General features: G+C 36.4%; 1 protein-coding gene across 1 annotated transcript in view; it reads left to right on the top strand.

The window, feature by feature from the left end:
• Nucleotides 1–22,914, top strand: part of LOC121322456 (pro-epidermal growth factor-like) — a 50,413-nt gene that overhangs the window by 20,682 nt on the left and 6,817 nt on the right. The window contains exons 9-22 of the mRNA XM_041262476.1: nucleotides 4,391–4,513; nucleotides 4,747–4,872; nucleotides 6,141–6,277; nucleotides 8,254–8,402; nucleotides 10,281–10,385; nucleotides 11,985–12,208; nucleotides 12,327–12,494; nucleotides 13,078–13,227; nucleotides 13,601–13,768; nucleotides 14,725–14,841; nucleotides 15,612–15,737; nucleotides 18,354–18,476; nucleotides 18,661–18,823; nucleotides 21,033–21,197. Of these exons, the coding sequence (XP_041118410.1) occupies nucleotides 4,391–4,513; nucleotides 4,747–4,872; nucleotides 6,141–6,277; nucleotides 8,254–8,402; nucleotides 10,281–10,385; nucleotides 11,985–12,208; nucleotides 12,327–12,494; nucleotides 13,078–13,227; nucleotides 13,601–13,768; nucleotides 14,725–14,841; nucleotides 15,612–15,737; nucleotides 18,354–18,476; nucleotides 18,661–18,823; nucleotides 21,033–21,197 (2,044 nt within the window). The remainder of the gene's footprint in view (nucleotides 1–4,390; nucleotides 4,514–4,746; nucleotides 4,873–6,140; nucleotides 6,278–8,253; nucleotides 8,403–10,280; nucleotides 10,386–11,984; nucleotides 12,209–12,326; nucleotides 12,495–13,077; nucleotides 13,228–13,600; nucleotides 13,769–14,724; nucleotides 14,842–15,611; nucleotides 15,738–18,353; nucleotides 18,477–18,660; nucleotides 18,824–21,032; nucleotides 21,198–22,914) is intronic.

The following is a 22,914-nucleotide window of genomic DNA, read 5'->3' on the forward strand; positions in this document are numbered from 1 at the left end:
AATTTAAGTTGATGAATTCTATCTGAAGAGTTCTATGATACACCTCACTTACCTCATTAACGTGTTTTATAGATTTTAATTATTTTGCATTGTCCTTTTGTCATTCTAAATCTGCCATGGCACAACTGGTAGCTCTCCATTTGAGCTCACTGTGTGATAATATTTGTTAAATTACAGAAATAAAAAACTTGAAAAGTCTGTCAACAAAGCAGCTCTAGATTAAAGGAGGAAGTTGGTAGTTACCAAAGTGCAAAAGCAGGAAGATAGGATAAGGTGTGTCAAGGCGGTACCCCAGGCTAATCAGGGAGTATGGATGAGATGGGAGAATGTGGGACAGCATAAAATTGGATGGCGGACTAGTGGACAATGTAACAGAAGAGGATCAGCTTCCTAATGCGGTCTACATGTGATGTTCTTCCATCACCGCAGAACATGAATGTATGGGTAGGAGAAAACCCTGCATGCCCTTTGTGTTCATCACTGACTACACTGAAGCACATTCTTATGGGATGTAAGGTGGATCTGAGCCAGGGTCGCTTCACTTGGGGTCATGACCAGGTACTATGACGCTTGGCATTAGCACTGGAAGAACAGCATATTAAGATCAACATCTCGCTGCCAATATCAACAACAGCTGGGATACAGAGAACAACATTCCAGGAGAGCAACCAACAGTAAAGCTTATTAGAACTAAGATTCACCTGGTACAACGGTAGGCTGCTTGAGATTGCCGAAGGCAGGCAGATGTTGGCCAGGACCTTATTTCTGCACCCAAGATTGCTACAACTGACCTTCGACCTGATATTGTTCTGTGGTCAGTCTCTGTATAACTTGTAGTGCCGGTGGAGCTAACCATGCCATGGAAGGATTCTGTGGATGAGGCATATGAGAGAAAGAAATTCTGGTATGTTGAGTTAGCTGCTGAGGTGGAACAGCGGTGGTGGAGAGTCTGGGTTTATCCAGAAGAGGTGGGTTGTTGGGGATTCGTCGTGCACTCCGTGACCTGGCTTCTCAGAGATACTGGATTCAGTGGACTGGAGTTTCTGTGTATAGTGAAGGCTGTATAGAAGGAGGCAGAAAGAATTAGCCACTGGCCCTGGTTGAGGAGAAAAGAGGCAGAGGACCTCAAAAGAGAGGTGATGGAGGAAGTTAACATCAATGAAAAGGAATCGATGGCTAACATATGTAAACTGATCTGGGTTGTGTGGAGGATGGAAGAGGATGGTTGGTGTTGGATCTGTCGAGCCTTCCTGCGGTGTCTTGGGCTAGTCAACGAAACATCCAAGACGGGGGGTTCCCGCCTGATGACCCATGTGAGTTGCCCCATGCAGCCCATTTCAGAAGGTTGCCATGCTGAGGTGCAAGGGAAGCCGCACTGTGGTTGATCCTTGAAGCCAGCATAGCCTCTATTGTATGTGCTGATGTACCAGGGAGGCCACATAAAGGCTGATCCCTGAAGCCAACACCAGACCAATTGGAAATCCACGTTACCTGGCAGAGGAAAAGTGCTGAAGGCTCATATAGTACAGTGAGGATATGTCTTGGTTGATCCCCACCACTACTATCTCACTTTATCTTGGCGAAAGCCGAGTCCAATATTAACATGAAGTAAATAACAGCTACTCTCATTTGATAGAAAATCACGAAAAAATGCTTCAATATTTATTTGTATTGTGCAGTATTTAACCTAATATGTATTGTATATAAAAACATTGCGCTGCAACATAAGTATTTTAATGTGGTATGTCAACATATGATAAGCTTCCTATGTCACATCAACATCAAACTCTCTTGAGATTGACCTCCTGTATCAGCTGTAAACTGGTAAGAAAGCAGGACCCTACAGTAGATACGGTATCAGCTGGATATAGATACAGTGCTGCCTCATTCATACAGTATTCATACAGTGGAAGCCATTACTTTTGAATCACCTTCTGATCCCTAATCTTACCACAAGGCTTCTTTTTAACAATTTGACACTATTCTGTATAAAAACAAACTGCTGCAAAAGTTATGATAATAAATTAAAACATCTTATACTCTATAGCCGTATGGGTTGGTAAAACATAGGGAAGCATCTGCCAATAATGTGTACGGCATGCTAAAACTAGAAATTAACAAGTACAAAGAGTACAAAACGGAAGAAAATTGCATTTATTGATTTATTCCTTTTTTTATCCATCTTACCATTTTTTCAATCTCTTAACCTAAGGAACCATTGAGGTGAGGACCACCCTGGTTACTCCACCTGGCCTTGTCAGGGGCCTGACCAATAATGTTTGATTAAGCATAACAAGCCAGTTTTCCTCGCTAAGATCCATGGGAGTGTGGGTGGCATGAACACAATTCAAACCGTACTTACGTGACTCACCCTGCGCTTGACATGGTAGTGTTTTCACTTGGTGAGCCACTATAATAGGTATAGTAGGTGTTTCAATTTTGTTGCTGTCTCTAAGCCCTACTGTTACCTGACTGCTATGGCAAGCTAAATTATCATTGAACGATATCTCAGATTGAATTACAGATATCTTTAAATAGTGTTTTGCTTGCATGGTATGCCAAACTGTCATTTAGAGATATCTCGTAATAATTTCCTGTTCATTTAGAATCATTTTAAGATATCTTGAAATAACTTCCTGTTCATTTAGAGATATCTCTACATCATTTACAGATATCTCAACATAACTACCTGTTCATTTAGAGATATCTCAACATAACTTCCTGTTCATTTAGAGATATCTCAACATCATTTAAAGATATCTCAACATAACTTCCTGTTCATTTAGAGATGTCGCTAAATCATTTAAAGCTACCTGAGGAAGTCAGGAAGTCATTTCAAGACATCTCTAAATTACTTCCTGTGAAAATACTTTGTTTTGAATGGACTTCCTGTCCATTTAGAGATATCCTGAAATGAACAGCAAGTTATTTAGAGATACCCCGAAATGAACAGGAAGTTATTCATGATCTCTCTAAATGATTTAGAGATATCTGAAAAGGATTTAAAGATATCTGAAAAAACATTCTGAGATCTTAAAATGATTTAAATATATCTGAAAATGCATTTTAGATATCTAATTTAAAGCTCCATTTAAAGATATCTTCAGATATTTTGAGATATCTGGAAACGATTTAGAAATATCTTTATACAAATTTATTTGAGATATCTCTAAATGATAATTTGGCCTGCCATAGACTTCACATGTTAGTCAGTGCATGGGTGGGAGTGACTAGTTTTCTTGGTAAGAAAATCCGAGTCAGAGTTTCCTCAGTTCCCTTCTCCCTTCTGGATGTAAGCAAAATATGGTGCATCCCTTTAATGCATTAATGGATTTGTATGTTGAGAACCCAATAGCTACAGTAGGATTAAAAGCATGTGTCATGAATAAGAAGCAACAAATTCAGTCAGCAGCTTTGCACTACTGAGCAGCTCAGTGAAATGTCAAGGTCTAATAGATAATACTTATACAAATTTACTCAGGTTAGCCAGGAAGATAAAATGATGTAATGAGAGATCAACCAGCCACCGGAATAAGAACTGGGATTCTGGTTTCAGTAACTTGTTTTATTTACAAGCTGCAATTTCATAACTTGTGAATGATTAACCACCAATCACTTTGTTTCTGGTTATGACTCATTAAAACCAAATTTTTCAAAATGATTTTAAATGTTATGAAATCACTGATTTTACAAAACTTTCTTTGATAGGGCTCTTTTTTGTTTTTGTGCGTTTTTTTTTTAAATAATGTACAATAAAGTATAGTTCAAGGGTTATTTGATAACCAGTTATCAAAGAATGATTAAATATGGTACATTGATGATGCATAATATCATTTAGTGAAACATCACTGTAATATCACTGGCCACAAATTTATAATTTAATGTGGTGTTTTTTTTTTTTTTTTTTTACAATTACCAGTGCAACTATCTAGTGCAACTATCTAGTGCAATGTTATTCTGATGATATAAAGCATGTCTGGGTTGTTTAGTATGTAAGGATGTCACGATACAATAAATATCATTATAAGATATGTATTGTGATATGTAGATTGCAATGCGATATGTATCACAATACATGTGATGAGGCTGATGGACTGCTTGTATTAATGATCATTTGATGATGAATCATTACACCCTTATTTGTATGTTTCTAGTTTTGTTGGCTAAACAGTTTATTTTTTTGTTGAACAAGAACGTGCAAGTTGTATTTTAGTTCAAAGAGCTTGAGGAATATAGCATACTGTGTCTGTCATTTGTACATGATAGTCAGCCTGCTTGACTGTGCTGAATAACTTTCAATACATATTTACAGAAATACATGTAATGTTAATTCTAAGGAAATGTGTATTAAGACAAAAAAAGTTAATCCTTTTTGGTTTTTCACTCTTAGAGCTTGTCCCATGCTTGAAGAACTACACTGAATGCAGCCATAGTTGTGTCCAGACAGCTAAAGGACCCATGTGTGTGTGTCCAGAAGGATCGGTGTTAAGACCAGATGGAAGATCATGCACAGGTAAAATCATCTAACAAACACTCACATACATGTTAAGAGAACTGTCTGAGCAAAATGAAAGGACAATACAAGGCTTATTTACTATGTAACATTTCACATTCTGCAAAAATATATGCACAGTGAATTGATCCTCAGTCATTGTACAAGGTCTGATTATCAATCTTGATTTACCCACGGATTCTCCTCATTAATATACTAATTATGTTAATGGAAGAATATATTTTGTCCTTAAGGTTGCACTGCACCAGATAATGGAGGCTGTAGCCAGGCCTGTGTGGCTTTCAGTCCAGTGAAATGGGAATGCAAGTGCTTGCCAGGCTATCGAATGAAACCAGATGAGAAGCATTGCAGTGCAACAGGTAGGCTTTTAGTAGCAGTAATGCATGGACAAGTTTGATGCAATGAATGGGTGTGCATGGCACCAATTCCTGAAATTTGAGAAGTTTTTTGCTATCTTCTTTTGCTGAAACTAGATTGTGACTTAATGTCCTGCCTGTGCAAGAGTGAAAGCATGTAATCTTTCTTTACCTACAGTTAGCTAAATAAAGCCACCAAGTGACTCTAAATATCAGGTCTACCAAAGCTAAGCAGCAAGAGAAATGCCCAGGGTCCAGTTGTATCCGGTGTAACCTGAATGAATAATGAGTTACAATGACACATGCTCTATTGCTATTAGAAAATAATTTATTTCTTTATTTTCTCTTTAAAAATAACTTTAAAACCCATATTTACCTTGAACTTATGATATTTTGCCAGGTAACTTTCCACTGTGGAAAATAGTCCCTAACATAATTAGAATGTAAAAACAACATATACGTAGAGAAAACATTGTTATTATTATTATTATTTGGCTAATATTTATTTATTGGGGTCTTACTCTTTCTTAGTATAATTTATTTGGACATGTACAATTGTTGAATAGTCCGTGTAGTATTGAGTCAGGCTCGAAACTTGTTGTTGGAGGCGGGGCTTCACTCAAGCAGGCAGGGAGTGGATTGGCTGGTGCTGAAAGAACTGAAACAGGGTTGGCAGTTTGACTGGCTGATTTTGAAGGAAAGTTTTGTTTGGATCCAGCTGATGATATAATTGTGGACCAATCATGTTTTTCTTGTTGATTTGCTGTCTTGTAGCTGCAAATTGAGCCTTTCTTACAGTGTCCTGTCACAGACATGATTTCACTTGTCTCTAGACTAGCATCAGAATGTATGTTTAAGAAGCTTTTCGTGTTATCCGATTAGATTAGAATGTTAAGGGAAAAAAAGCATTATTCATGGGCATATTCATTTAAAATTTAATTCTCATTTAAACACTACAAAGTTTCAGCGGGCATCTACGCAAAATAGAAGCCCCCTAGATCTGGAAGCTGATTGGCTGTTCGCACTCGATTGTTTTCTAATTTTCAGTAGAGGTATTTTACTTTTTTTTTTCATTATTTTAGAAGAATGCATTTATTTTGTGATGAATTGTTTTGCAAAGTTTGTTTTTTTTTTTGTCTGTAAACCCAAGGACATTTAAGTGAAAAAACAAATCAGCTAAATAAAAAATGATGTTATTTTTATGGATGTATCTATAAATCTTCATTTTTAATTTACAGTAATTAAGTGCAGTTTTACATTGGTTTTACCAGGTCCCAGACCTTATTTGCTTTTTGCAAATATCCAAGATATTCGCCGCATCAATTTTGATGGCACAGCTTACCACAGTCTACTAGATAAGCAGATGGGGAGAGTCTTAGCTTTGGACTATGACCCTGTTCAAAGTAAGGTAAAGTATTTTATACTCATTGGATTGGAAAGTGCAGTCAGGACAAATTACTTTAAATAGTCTTGTTTAAAAAAAGAAAAGTTGATACAAAAGGCTCAGTTGTTCAGTTGCTCAGTTAAAATCAGTAAATAATATGAGCATCAAAAGAATCTATTAGGACTGTTTTGTTTATATACTGCTATTTGGAAACATTTTAAAGACTTTTCCCATTTCTGTATTTGAATGCAGGCCATGTCTGACAAACAAAGCTGAACGATGTGTCTGCTACTGTACTTGATCATATTTTCAAAGCACTCCAGTATTTTATTAACTGATATTTGTTGTTCAAAGGAGACTATTCTATCTTAATCATATGCACTGGTGAGACCACACTCAGAATATTGTATTCAATTCTGGTCACCACATTACTAAAAGGACATTATGGTCTTGGAGAGAGTCCAACAAGAGCAACCCCAGATAAGCCATGAGGATTGTGGGGATCTGAATTCATTTAAAATAAAACAGAGTCTTTAAATATTAAAAATAGTTGACAAATTTAAACCTATCCAATACATTAACTGCAGAAACCAAGACCAGAGGGCAGTTAAGAATTGGTTGGAGACAGACTTAGGACAGAGGCTAGGAAACATCAATGTATATTAATTGTGCCGGTGCTTACCCCATTGGTGATTCATTGATAATAAGAGGTAAATAAAAATACTGTTTTTTTTAAAGTATTATTATATTAGTTTAGTAGGTTTGTTTTTTCTTTTTTTTCAATCTCAGAAATAATAATAATATATAATCACACAAACAAACATAAAGAAACATGTTTGAGCCTTCGAAAATGTTTAAAAGTTCAGTTGATGCATTTTATGTATGTTCAGTTCCATGAACTAGACTTTTAAGGCTGACCCGCTGATGCAGTGCTTGAATGCTCAAGCTCCTTTGATTACACTATGTAACACAATTTTTGTTCCTGGGTAGTAAGTGTTATTTCCTAATTGTTTATGCCTCAAAAGTATAGAAAATGGCTATTATTCCCCACAAACTTTGCTTTTGTGACCAGGACAGTGATATTTCAAAATATCACTATTTCCAATGGGAAAACGGGCAAATGTGTGTCTTTTCGTTCACATAAAGTCAGAAAAAAACAACATATGAATCCAAATTAACATGTATTTATACTAAAGTAATACAAAAATGACTACAAAAGATTTAGAAGTGAGTAGTTTTTCGAGATTTACGATTATACTGAAAATACAGTTGAAATATCACTGTCCTGGTCACAAAAGCAAAGTTTGTGGGGAATAATAGCCATTTTCTATACTTTTGAGGCATAAGCAATTAGGAAATAACACTTACTACCCAGGAACAAAAAAAAATATTTGTTACACGGTGGTATATACAGAGGGAATACAGGCCAAGGGTTAGCATTAGCCTGTGCATCCTATTTTCAACACTAAGTGGATTAGATAGCTATATAGCAGTGCACCTATGAACAGTATTACATGTAACCCTTTAATATAAGTAACCCTTTTAGTTTGAACATAGCCAATCACAGTGATGTAACATCAAAATACAAATGGATGCACGCTATGAAGTCTGAAACCTGAGAATTATCTAATTAGATTTGCGTCAGACTGAGTTACTTCGTCTGGCATATTGCACAATGATAATTCTTAGAACCCAGGATAGCCCAATTGGAGCAAGACCATAAAACAACAAAGTCATAATACTAGTAGCACCTATCTTGCCATTTCTAAAAAACTATCATCTCCACGCTATACTCATAACAAACACTTGTTTCTAAACTATGTCACTACATGCACACTGATGCATAGCTATGGTTTCCAGTCATAAGTGACAATTGGCCTGACTGAAATGCAGTCTTTCCACCTGCTCCTACATTGTCCCTGTATTTAACAGAACATGTGTTAACCCTTAATGATGATCAAGAGCCTCTTCAGTGAAGCTTAGTTGGTTTTGTATTCCAGGTTTATTTTGCGCACACAGGTCTGAAGTGGCTGGAAAGAGCTAACCTGGACGGGAGTGAACGCGAGGTTCTCCTACGTGAAGACCTGAATTATCCTGAAGGGCTAGCCGTGGACTGGATTAATCGTAAACTGTACTGGACTGACCGAGGGTAAGTCTTCCTGGGTAGAGATGTGGAAGATTCAGTCAGTTGGAGAAACAATTTGCTTGTAATAACTTTTCATGCAAGTCATGCAAATACATTATTATTTTTGGTTTTACCAAATATATTATCAGAATGGCTACATTATGTGAAGTACAGAAAAATTATTATTATTATTATTATTATTATTATTATTATTATTATTATTATTATTATTATTATTATTATTATTCCATGTTCAGAAATATCTGCTTGGAATAACAGAGTGAGGGCTGACCTTTTATAAGTGCAATAATGCAGTCCAGGATGTTCAAATTTGGTCAAACATCCACAAGCTGTTTAATGGCATTTGGCATTGAAGCATGTGTATGGATATAGGACCATATTTAAATATCATGATGTGCTATTTCTTAAATATATAAATATACAACTAAACTACAGGACTGCATGTCTGATGCAGTTTTAGTAACAGTTCCCACTTGACTGTAAATTATAAGTACAGAGCAGGTAAAATAAGTTTATTTATACTGCAGTTAAACTCAAGCACTGTATAATTATGTTGTAACTGAAATCTAGGTGATTCAGATAACATTATAAATAATATATATATAGTACAGGCATCTGCTGTCCACCTGTAAATTGTGTCATAAATCTATTTCAGACAAACATTTATATTAAACCTCTTTATTAAATGAATCACCATGGATAACTACAGATTAAATGTTTAGACTAAGGATAATTTGTCAGGATTGGAGTGCGAGAATTATATTAACATCATGCTGTGCTCAAGAACTGCAATCTTATTCCTGTCTTGCCTCAGTCTAACGCAGGCATTTACAACATTATTTCATATTGTAATATGGAAGAAATAACAAGTGGTCAGGTGTTGTCATAGCACACTTTATAAACCCAGTTATAGGCATTATCATTCAAATTAAGGACCATAATAAGCAGACAGGGCAACTCAGGTGCCATTTTCTATTGCACCTCATTTCTAGTCTCTGTTATGTGTCACATATACAAACCGAAAAAGGGCCAAGAGTTTTGAAGCCTGGAGCAATAAAAATAAATACCTTGTATCTGACAGAGCACATGTTTGGAACTAAATCTACTTTGATGTCCAATTAAATAGCATGGCATGCATAATAATCGTTTTCGACGGTGGAAGTTGAATGTCTGGCAATTAATACACATACCAAATTATTGCGTGTTAAAAAACATGTTACAAAACAAGCGTAATGGTTGTCCTTGTGAATGACATACCTCAAGACCTTTAGACTGTTGGAGGTAGCAGTGTGGTAGAGCCTAAAAAACGGTATTGCTAAAACCAGATTATGACATCACTATTGTAATGGAACTCCTCCTAGTGGCTGGTGGCTAATAATACTCACATCAGCATGTAGCTGCCTCTTGCAGAGCTGGTTCTTTAGTTGAATGGGAAGATGTTCATATTTGAACTGTGGGGTTACTGGAGCGGGTTGTTCAGCCCTTGCCTTTCCATTCATTTCAGTGATCTGAGATTTCATTACACTGTGTTATGTCCAATAAAGCATGGAACACGTTTGAATTAAGCATGCAACATATTTGAGTAAGAATACAAAAAGATCATAGTACCTTCAAAATAGTAGGTGGCCTCTTCAATTGTCAACTTTAGAAAACAATCGTGTATGCATATTTAAAAAAACAAAAACAAAAAAAAACAAGAAACTAAAATATATATTTGGAATTCAATAATTCTGTACAGGAGTCTTGAAGACCATCTGTATTTTTTTCCCCCAAATTTCCATACTCTCTATATATGGGCCTAGAGTTAATGGTATTAGTGATGTTATAGAATGTATATTATAAACATGTTTGTTGCTAATTGTTGCTAAATGCTTTATTCAGGCTGTCCAGAATTGAAAGAAGTGACCTAAATGGTGTTCACAGAGAAGTGATCATCAGTGAGGGTGTTAACAAGCCAAGAGGAATAGCTGTGCACCCACGGGCAAAGTAAGACCTTGTACCTTTCTCATTAGATTTCAACTTTTTAGATTTGGAGATGTGCTGAGGGGCGAATGTAATATTTATTTGGGTTAAATGAACACATCATCAAAAAAGAGTCGGGACTAGAACATATAGAAGGGGCATTCACTTAGAATCGTGACATAGACTTGGACCTCTTTGCATACAGTGATAGCTACTGAGTCCTGGCATGATTTCATTTTTTTATGAAGATGGAAAAGATTATCTGAGGTGAAGATAGAAACAAATTCAAGTGCCAAACCTGCAACGTTTTTATTACACTTCACAATTTACTGCAAATGTGCAAATTCATGACATGCCACCAATAATATCTAGTGAAATGGTGGCCAGATCAACCAATCAAACCAAGGACACTAGCTGATGCTGCCCTTCTGTGAAGACAGTCTTAGCAGATCAGGAGACAGGAACCACTTTACATTTATTTGAGTAAAGTTTGAATCTCTCTCCATGCTTACTTTAAACTGATATACTAATTAAAGGCCCTACCCTTTTCATTTTTTTTTGACTCATTATAACACTTGGTCTAGAACTGTTGCATTAAAATAAGAAGTAGAATACAGTCAGCAGAGAAAAAGAAAAAAACAAACACATTAGAAGGCTTAAACTTTGATCTTTTACTTGGTTCAATTGCTCAAAGCATGCAACTTGTTAAATTTGTTATTATTAGTGCCACCTTCTGGATGGATGTAAGATTGCATCCCTGCAGACACCCTCTTGGTGCCAGGCCAGGCAGTGTTAAGAGTGTTTAGAGCAGGAAAGTACTGACTCAGTGCAAGACGACCAAATAGAAAGAAAAATACCGTAAAATTTAATTTACAGCATCTTGTTACAGTAATGACCAGAAAATGGCAAACTTCATAATATTTGTTCAGGTGGGTGGGTAGTAAGTCTGGATTTAAAATATTAAAATAGGCGGATATTCTAAATAGTATTACAAGTTCCACAAAGAGGATAGCAGCAAAAAGCCCAGGTCCCAGGTAAAAATCAATACGTTCATGTAATAGAAATAGGGTAACACAATTGTTCAGTTCAGTGCTTCTTGTTTATTCTCTTCCTAAGGTTGAAAACAAATAAAAGTTGTCATTAATTTGAACTCTGTTATATCATATTTGAAGAATTGCAGTGTTCCATGGAGCTACATAAACATGTCTCCTTGTTGTCTTGAACTAGGTTACACCACATAATAATGTGTCCTCTTTTTAAATGAATACCACATTATGTCAGTTATCCATGTTCAAATACTCAATTGTAAATTCTGAGGTAAAACGTTAAGCAAGTACATATTGAGGCTAATGCCTTCCGCAGATATGTATCCTATGGTGCTAATAGAAAATACTCACATAAAGACTTGATAGGGCAGTTGAGGGCTTTGTGCTGTGAGAGAAGTATTTTTCAGTGCAAATCCATTGGCAGACTATCTGCCAGAAGCATTATTGATATGATTTATAAAATAAAAGCAACCTGTGGCTGACTTTGTTGCCTAAAAACGCCATATAGTAAGATTGTTTTATATTAAAATGTTCTGTGGTGCAGTGCATAATTCACCTTGATTTCATTTTATTGAAGGAAGCTGTTCTGGACGGACTGGGGTGAAAAGCCTTCTATAGAAAGCTCTTCCTTGGAAGGCGGTGTCCGATTGGTTATTGCCAACACCAACCTTGCTTCACCGAGCGGAATCACCATTGACTACCTGGCAGACAAGCTGTACTGGTGTGATGCCAAGCGATCAGTCATCGAAGTGGCAGATCTGGATGGCTCCAACAGACGGATCCTGACACAGAACGAAGTAGGTGAGGCTTTTAGCATTGTTCTTGTCAGCTATTTACTGGTTCAGTGTTTGATAAAAAAAAAAAGAATAATTCCAAAGTGCCTTAGATAGAAACAGCTTTCTCACCCCCTTCTTTAAAGGTCGCCCTTTTGATGTAGCCGTGTTTGAAGATCACGTTTGGTTCACTGATTGGGGGAAGCCATCCGTCATGAGGGTTGACAAGTGGACAGGGCAAAACCGTGTGCGTCTTCGAGGAAGTATGCTAAGACCTTCCTCCTTGGTTGTTGTTCACCCATTAGCCAAACCAGGTATGGCCATAGCTCATTTCATAACGTCAGGTCTTGTTCATTGAAATGTAAGTATTGGTAAACAAGGTGCTCAGTCCAATATAGATAACATATAAATCAGACCTTTAGCATTATAGTTAAGGATTTCTCACAGATCAGAACATCTTCGAACGTTTTCTACCATCTTTCATCGTGGTTAATTATATTTCACAAAGAGAATTAATGTACTGTATAATATTGTATTGTACTAGATACAGGTGACTGGGTTTCAAAATAAAAACACTACATTTGAAGCACAATCTCTTAACTGTCAGTTGTGAAAGTGTCAATTAAAATGTGTTCTGTATGTGGTGTTTTACTGCTAGCCAAACAAAGAAACAAACAGACACCTGTTAAGAACAGTACCAGTATCATGGGGTAGATAAAAAGGGTCTATCAGATACATAAAAAGATTGCAAATGTAGATGTATTGCTTTAGAAATTCCAAAAGTCATCACATGATACAAGTTAAGGAGGCTGTAAGGACAACAGAACAGTCCTAAAGAGCTTCTTGACAGTTACATACAGTATGAGGTTGTTGTTCATTTCCTGCTTTTCACACCAGGTGCTGATCCCTGCCTGTATGAAAATGGTGGCTGTAGCCAGATTTGTGAGAACAGGTTTGGAGTTGCTCGCTGCTTGTGTCACGAGGGCTTTGTAAAGCATGCTGATGGTGGAGTCTGCCACCCTGTCAGCATTGCCTTGACAACTCCAGGTGGGTAGAAGCATGTCTTCTGGGTGGTTCTGGTGTTCTAAAACTTTGCAATGTAACTGTAACACAGTAGATAGAATAAAGTTTGTCATTGATAGTATTGACACTAAATGACATTTGCTCTGTGCAAAAAGCCCTGAAGAAACCACATCTACAGCATTTCCAAACCGTGTTGTGTGAGTTGAAATTTCACTGGAATTGAAGTTTAGCTTTTAACAGGTTGTTTGCTATTTTTTTTATATTAAATGGGGTTTATACTATATAATATATAATTATAAGACAAATGTATGGTTTATGTGAATCCGTTTTTATACAAAAAAGCCCTGAACAGTCCTGACATAAGTGCTATATTGTTGTTTCACACATTTCTTGGCAGTGTCTCGTGCGACCCTTTCTCACAGTCAGCTCTTGATGTCAAACACAACATTAAGAGATGAAAGCATTCCACTGGCTCATCCCAGCCCATCAGCTGACACTAAAGAGGCTGCTGTACAAAAAGAGGAGCAGCCAAAAAGCATCCCGGTGGCAGAGATAATGGTATCAGGTACATTCTTATAATATTTGTAAGTTAGGTTAAACAGTCTGTTTAAACAGCTGCAACATATCTCCTTTTGAATGAATCTGCACAAGCTGATCTGCCAAGATGTTATTGGCAGGGAGTATAGACTCAGACAAAGAAAGCTGCCAGTTAAATATGCCAATGTTTTAATAAACAAATAAGCAAAAATAACACAGAAAAAAACACTTCACAAAACATACTTAACAAAATAAACGTCACAAGGGCCAAAACAAAAGGGTTTACAAAAACTCACGAAAGTAAACAAGACGGGACAGCACATCATGGAACACAAACACGCACCTCCATCATTAACCCTACTGGTCGGAAGCTAACACCCACGAACACATATTTCATACACCTTCCCACGTGTTTTGGCATGGAGAAATGTAACCATCTCCCTGCCAACCCAACATTCCCCATACCAACACACACTGGTAGGGCTTCCACCCTGCCACATTAGCACAGGACCGTATACTAAACCATTGTAACTGTATAAAACTGTCCAGAAAATCATAGTTGTAGGAAGTAACAGTTAATGAATTGTTCTAGGTAGTGTCTTACGGGTTTTACAGTTAGGGTTACAATGTACTGTATACTTGTCTTTATTCCTCTCTTACCTTTGCATATGCTTCAAAATTGGACTCATTATGTTAGACCTATGTTGGCCATGGTTTCTTTTCTCTTTTTTTTCTGGAATATAAATATGCTGTAGAATCTGGCTGGAGGCATTTTTGTGTTTTATTGTCTCAACTATGTACATTTCTGGTATATTTATTGATTATTCAAATTAGATTTGCTTGTGCAGTCTTTACATCATATTATTATCACATGAAAATATATGATAATGTATTCTATTTACCGTTCTGTCTCTGGTCTTTAGTGTCAGCATCTTCCCTTATTTGTAAGACGTGATTTACATGTGTGCATTTTTCCCCTTACAGATCAAGATGATTGCTCAGCTCTTGAATGTGATGTTAATGCTCAGTGTTTCCCAGCAGAAGGGGGCGCTGTTTGTCAATGTTTGGAAGGATTTACCGGCGATGGCAAAGCATGCAATGGTAGAACTCCTAGGATACTTACTGAGATCTAGAAGTCCCTGCACATATTTACTGTACTTGTGTTTTTCACAAATGTATTATCTTACTGAATTTAAAGATATACAAGTTAAAAATGAATTACAAACAGTTTAACAGTAACCTATGAAGTCAACCTTTTTTGTCTCTTGGAAAACATCATTGTGAAAACAAGACCTTATCATGGTCACATTGTATACATATATATAAATAGATAAATAATACAAAGTATGACATAGTATAATAAATGAAGGATGCATCAACATTATCAGTATGAACAGGTTGTGCTTCTATACAAGCAGTCTTTATAACACTTCTGGTTGTTAATGTATTTGAATTACCAACATCTTTTTAAAAATAATTCAAACATAAATATAAACTTCACACACTGCTTCTTTGGGCGTGCAAGGCATGAGAACGACACAGACACAAATATTCAAGTTTTATAAACATATTCCTTTTGAGAATTTAGGACCAATTTCTCATACACGACTGTCTGATAGTAGCCAGTGTAGCAGCTGCAGGCTTACAGTCATTACAGTTCCATGCCTGCTGCTGAATTCAGCAGTGCATATGAGCAAAACTAGTGTCAGCATGTGAACCGCAGAGATATTACTGTTCTCCCCAGTGAGTCATAGCCGCAAACTTTCTTTCCAAATAGAAAAGAAACGGTGCATAAAACTGTACTTCCTTGTGATTTAAATAGCTCACATTTATCATGTTAGCAACCCCTCTTTTCTCTGTTTGCTTTACAGACATTAATGAATGTGCCGTTGGCATTGCCCTTTGCAGCATGCAGCTCGCAGACTGCATTAACACAGAAGGTAGCTATGTCTGCAGGTGCCACGCCGGCTACAGAGGAAATGGCTTGTATTGCTCAGGTAAGGAATCCCACATACGCCCCAAAACATGGTTTTGCCAGCTGTAATCCGCAAACTAATCTTTTAAATATAATATTACAATAATAGTGTGTGGCTTGTTTATCTTATTGTATAGGCCACACCCTTCAACACAGCTTTTAGGTCACTTTGCTCACTACCTGCTTAGATTATTGATTTTAATATTATTATCAATGTAGTCTTGTTTATTTATTCCACTGAAAAGTTCTGTAAAATAAGTAAATAGCACCACTGCTACCGGCATGTTTCGATCCTTTCTCACCTTATATACACTCTACTGCTCCGGGATTTGTCCATGAAGGATAATATAATTTTATTGGGCAAGTGAGAATTGCTTTAATTAGTAAAGGTGACTGGAAAAAAAAGAAAAAAAGGAAAGATGAGAGAAGAAAATACAAACTAAAAAATACCTGCTAACTAGGGAGATGTTTGCTGTTATGTAAAAAAAAAAAAGAAAAAAGATTTAAGATAAGTAGATAATCATATTTATTATTTAATTTTTTGGTCGATGACTGGAAATGTAATTCCAACCTAATAGCTGCATTCAATGTTTAGATTATTGTGCATCTTGATTGATGCATTTCAGGTGTGACAATACTCAGCATGCGTTGTCTCTGAAGGGTTAGGATAATGTTGTTTATGTGGTTATTGGGGATAATTTATTGTTTACTTTACTTTATATATATATATATATATATATATATATATATATATATATTATATATATATATATATATATATATATATATATACAGTGCCTATAGAAAGTCTACACCCCCTTTCAATTTGTAGAAAATTCATTAAAAATAAAAACTGAAATAGCTTGGTTGGATAAGTGTCTACCCCCCTTGTAATAGCACTCCTAAATTAGCTCAGGTGTAACCAATTGCCTTCAAAATCACACACCAAGTTAAGTGGCCTCCACCTGTGTTAAATTGTAGTGATTCACATGATTTCAGGATAAATTCAACAATTCCTGTAGGGTTTCAAAGCAGAGACTCAACCATGAGCATCAAGAGATTTTCAAAAGAACTCTGAGACAAAGTTGTTGAAAGGCACAGATCAGGGGATGGGTATAAAAAAATATCAAAGGCCTTGACTTCCTTTGGAGCATGGTCAAGACAATTATTAGGAAGTGGAAGGTGTATGGCACCACCAAGACCCTGCCTAGATCAGACCGTCCCTCCAAACTGGATGACCGAGTAAGAAGGAGACTGCTCAGAGAGGCTACCAAGAGGCCAATGGCAACTTTACAAGAGCTACAGGCTTTTTTGGCCAAGACTGGTCAAAGTGTGCATGTGACAAGAATATCCCAAGCACTCCACAAATCTGGCCTGTATGGTAGGGTGGCAAGAAGGAAGCCATTACTCAAGAAAGCCCTCCTTGAATCCTGTTTGAAGTGTGCAAAAAAACAATCAGGAGATTCTATAGCCATGTGGCAAAATGTTTTGTGGTCTGATGAATCTAAAATAGAATTTTTTGGCCTAAATGCAAAGCGTTATGTTTGGCGCAAACCCAGCAGAGTGCATTACCCAAAGAACACCATCCCTACTGTGAAGCATGGTGGTGGCAGCATCATGTTATGGGGATGTTTCTCATCGTTAGGAACTGGTGCACTTGTCAGGCTAGAAGGGAAAATGAATGGAGCAAAGTACAGAGAAGTCCTTGAGGAAAACCTGCTGCCCTCTGCAAGAAAGCTGAAACTGGGACTGAAGTTCACTTTTCAGCATGACAATGACCCAAAGCACACAGCCAGAGCTACACTGGAGTGGCTAAGGAACAAAAAGGTAAAAGTGCTTGAGTGGCCCAGTCAGAGCCCCTACCTAAATCCAGTCGAAAATTTGTGGAATGACTTGAAGATTACTGTCCATCAACGCTCTTCAAGGAACCTGACAGAGCTTGAACGGTTTTTTAAAGAAGAATGGTCAAATATTGAAAAATCTAGGTGTGCAAAGTTGGTAGAGACCTATCCCAACAGACTCACAGCTGTAATTGCTGCCAAAGGTGCTTCCACCAAGTATTAACTCAGGGGGGTGGAGACTTACCCACTTATGATCTTTCAGTTTTGTATTTTTAATATATAATTTTTTTTCTCAAATAAAAACTTTTTTCCCCTTAACAGTGTGGAGTATGGTATGTAGATAAGTGGAAAACAAATCCTCATTTAAATGCATGAAACTCTGAGGCACTGACACAACAAAATGTGAAAAAAGTTCAAGGGGGTGTAAACTTTCTATAGGCACTGTGTGTGTGTGTGTGTGTGTGTGTGTGTGTGTGTGTATCTATATATATATCTATATATCTATCTATCTATCTATATATATATATATATATATATATATATATATATATATATATATATATATATATATATATATATATATATATATATATATATATCATATATATATATATATATATATATATATATATATATATATATATATATATATATATAATTATAAAATTACATTTGAATTTTACCAAAAGTTATGTTTTTTTACTGTTCATTTGTAATGAAATAATGTATGGGAGTTGTTAATTAGAAAGACAATGGTTGTTTATGATGTGAGTGAAGCTTGCTATTTGTTTTGGCAGATATCGACGAGTGTAAGTTTGAAACCCACAGCTGTGACAAACATGCTGATTGTGTCAATGCAGAGGGAAACTACATGTGCACATGTAGGACTGGATATTCTGGATCAGGCTTCATCTGTGAAGGTGAGTTGTACTACACTGTCCAGGAATAATAATAATAATAATAATATCATTACTGCTACTTTCTTTTATTAACTGGAGTATTTGGATCTATTTATTTGTTACCATATTCACACCGGACATATAGTGCTATATTGATGCAAGTTCCAATCCAAATGTTTCTGTTCTTCTGTTCCTGGTATTGCAGAAGTGGTTGTTCCTACCACTACTGTGAGAACCAGCAGTTCCTCTGAAACTACAACCCACTGGCACAATGATCACCTGGAGGACTGTCCGTCTTCATACGAGGAATACTGTCTCCACGGAGCAGTGTGCTTCCACATTCCAGAGATCGGATCCTATGCATGCAAGTAAGTGTCTGGTGGTGCTACTGTACCCATGTGTTGTTTTGTTTATTTAATTGTTAATTATTTAACCCCGTTGAAACCGCACCTTATCTAATATTGCATAGGATTTGTAATGTTGAACCTGGGTAGTGTTATGTGCATAACTCAAGTACATGGAACACAAAAGGAACTCATAGGAAACGTTCTTCATCGGGGGGAGGGATTGTCCATAATTGAATTGCGACAGCATCGAAACTGTTTAAATTTTGCTTAAAAATGTTATAATCACATTTATATTATATTGGGAAAGAACAAAGAGAGATCACAAAGCAATACAAGTGTAACCATTTATTTATAATAAAAGCTCTTTATCAATCAGTTACTGGTTATAGTCTGTGCATCAAATGTACAAAACTTGCATAGACAAGAAGGTAGATTCTAATACACTACAAATAAACATTTACTAAGTAAAATGTACACCAGGTAAAACAAACTATTAATATTAAATAGGTGAGAAACAGCCTATAGGTCTCTGAAATATAGTACTAAATGCACAGATCCCATGATACTTAATTTTTCTACAATGTTCATACTATTTCATACAACACTGATTTTGATAAGGATGCTTGGCTTTCAAATGATTGTTTCCACATGTTATATCACCTTAAAACATGCAATGGATGTTTTGTTTCTTTTTCCAAACTAGTCACAGGTTTTACAATTAAAAAAAAAAATGTATTTATCTTTTCAAAAGCCATCATTATTCCACAAATAGTACACAAGGCTTTGCAGGTAATCCATGATTTCTAAATAGAGGCCATTACCTGCACTCTGGGCTTCCCTTGACAAGTTGCAATTTTTGCATTAGGATATACTGTACCTGACGCAACAAACCTATAAGAGACAGCTAATCACCCTAATGACAGTAAACTGTTGCCGTTGGGGCTTTTTTAGCGAGAATGTACTGATAAGATCAGTCCGTCCATCTGCCTCAGGTCTTTTAAAACCTTGCTATTGTGTTATCTGAAACCTAATTAAGGTAATTACTTTGTGTTGGTATAAAGTAATGATTTGATTCTACCTGTGAGGTCATGAGAAGAAACATAAGGCATACAACCATCAAACAGAGAAACAAATAAATACCCAATTTTACAGTTCTTGCTCCATTTTGTTATAATTCACAGGCTGAAACATTTCAGTTGTTCAAGGTTCACTGTATTCAAAATGCATAATTAGGCTGTTTCCAGCTTTAACCTTGAATACTCCTTAAATGCCCAAGGCCTGCACGTAAATTAGCTTTCTTTGTCTTGTAGCCTTGATTTCTGCTAGAGGGAAAACTGTAATCCTGGTTTGCTTATTCTGGGAGCCAAAGCCAGAGAATAAAAAAATCAAGTAGGTGATGTAGCAGTTCAGCAATTGTTTTGTTTGCTGTTTTAGAAGGCTGCTTATGCCATACCACCGGAGAGCCTAAAGCAAACAACAGAGGAGTATTATCACTGCTTTCCAAGATAAAACCAAACACAACACAGAATGTCAATTTCAAAATGAACCGAGCAGACAGTGAATTGTATGGAGAGTGTTTCCTTAATCGAATTCAAATCCATTCATGCGCGGAACTGACATTTACATTATTCTGAAAATGTTTGTGTATGACTCTTACACTTCGGTGATGAATTTCAACACACCTTGTTTATTAAAATACGCAAGGCATTGTCATCTTAGAAACATGACAGTTCTGACATTTATGATGTTATTGCTTGTGAGTTTAACATAAAACTCTAAAGCAGATAAAGGTACCAAAAAGCAACTCATATGTCACAAGCTTTTCAAAATGAGCAACCTTTCTTCTATGGGTGAATCATCTTAGTACTTACTAACTTAGGTTGCCCAATTGATTCTTGAGATACACTGCTACCCTGTTATCCTCCATAATTCTGAGCACAGAATTACAGCAGGCTGAATGTGCTTTTTTTTTTTTTTTTTTTTAGCATTTTGAACACTTGGGGGCAATGAGATACCATTAATTCTTTGGTTTGTTTTTTTATTCTTTATTTTGAATAATTTTTACCCTTCAGATTATTTTAACTTTTTTTTTTCCTTTCATATTAGCTGATGTATTGCTCTTGATTGTGCACCTCCAGGAGTATTGTTTTCCCCTCATAGTTAATGCTCAGCCAGTGTCATACAAGCGGTGAGTGTATAATTAATAGAAATGCATGTTGTGTATTGACAGCTGTGCGACAGGCTACATGGGGGAACGGTGCCAGTACAGTGACTTGGAGTGGTGGGAGTTACAACGCAAGGAAGGAGAGAAGAGGCGCAATCTTACTATTGCAGTCTGCATGATCATACTGACCACACTCCTGTCTATAGGAGCCTGTGTAACGTACTTATACAGGTGAGGCTAACCGCTGCAGCTGTAGAAAATAAAGCAGTATACTAACATACAGCCAAACTTTCAAATAGGTGCTTCTATTGATGTACTATTTATGTATGTATCACTTTGAGAGAATGTTAGAATTAAGGTTTATGAATTGCAATAGAGTGTTATGTATCTGGATGCTTCCTCCATACTAAATGCAGTATTAAACTTATTTGCATAATTAAATATTACTGGAACTTTTTTATGAAGTGTTACCAAAGCTGCATCAGTATCTCTTCATAAATGATACATGTCTACTGAAAGAAGTAGTAGATCAGGGGTGTCCAATCCTGGTTCTGGAGGGCTGGTGTCCCTCCTGGTTTTTGTTCTAACTGTACCCTAAATGACTTAATTGGACCAATTAAGTACTTATTAGAAGCTTAATCGGTCCAATTAATTAATTTAGGGTACAGTTAGAACAAAAGCCAGGAGGTCACCAGACCTCCAGGAACAAGACTGGACACACCTGTAGCAGATCATTTTAGGTGTATCTACATACAAGTATTTGTGGGTAATACAATTCCAACAGCTAGATGTGACATTCTGAAAAAACATTTACAAGATCTATTCTGTACATACGCTAAAACTACACCAGATAGTTAACACACATTTAATAAAGGAATGGGAGGGGGGAGGGGGAGATTACATTAAATTTAAATAATTATTTTCTTTGCAACAAAGTGTACATTAGAAAAACATCTTCCCAACTGTTTGTGTAACTGGTTGTCTTTTATGGTGTCGGTTGGATGTTAGTACCGTGAGGTCAACAAACACACAGTCTGTACATTCTTAATGGGGCAAGTAATAAACTAAAGAAACCACATTCTGAATTGCTCTATAAGTACTACAGAGATAATATTTTGCAGGTTTACATTTGACCAAGCTTATAGTGGGGTTCAAAATAAAAGCATACCAGATTTGTGACCGACTGACTAATATTCTTTCTTTTTGTCTGTGAACACATTTGTAAATATCTACCAAGTGAGAGTACAGAGAGTAGAAACGAATGCAGTCTGTGTATTCAAAATTCTCCACAGACTTTTGCTTTCATAAAAATGTTGAATTTAATCAGCCTTGTTTTTTTTTTTTTTGTCTAAAGCAAACTCTTATTCTCTCTCTAGACACTTCTGTTTTCCATTTCTCTTTGTATATTTCCAGTCTGTAGCTCTGTGAATATTGAAGCGTGTCCCTATAGATTGTCAGAGGAAGAGTAATCTTCTCATTATTCAGTTCTTATAACAAGCAGTGTAATAGGAGTGTGCCCTTTCCCCCTCTAGCAACACAGATGAGCACAATAGCTCCCTAAGGGCCACTACCACAGCAATGGCGGTTCCCAGTTATACATGAATCCAATACATTCAGGCTCTCAATTTCTGTAAAGTGAACATTTTCTATTGCTTGATGTGTGATAGACAGGGATTAAATTTGTGGCTTATATTGATGCAAATCGGTGAGGCTCCATGGAATCCCATTGGCTTATACAAAAACATGTTTATTAACAATGATATAGCTGACAAGATCAATATTTGTGGGTGTCCTTTAAATATAGCCTAAAAAGCTGTCCCGGTCTGTGCAAATGTCTATTTTTAACAGCATACTTTGTTGGTTAAGAATTATATGTGCCAGTCCCACAAATTGTCTTCTAAAAAAAAACCAGAAACTGTGCAACTGTGTTGTAACAAAAGATTAAATA

Source organism: Polyodon spathula, chromosome 1, assembly GCF_017654505.1.
Source record: "Polyodon spathula isolate WHYD16114869_AA chromosome 1, ASM1765450v1, whole genome shotgun sequence".
NCBI classification, from domain to species: Eukaryota; Metazoa; Chordata; class Actinopteri; order Acipenseriformes; family Polyodontidae; genus Polyodon; species Polyodon spathula.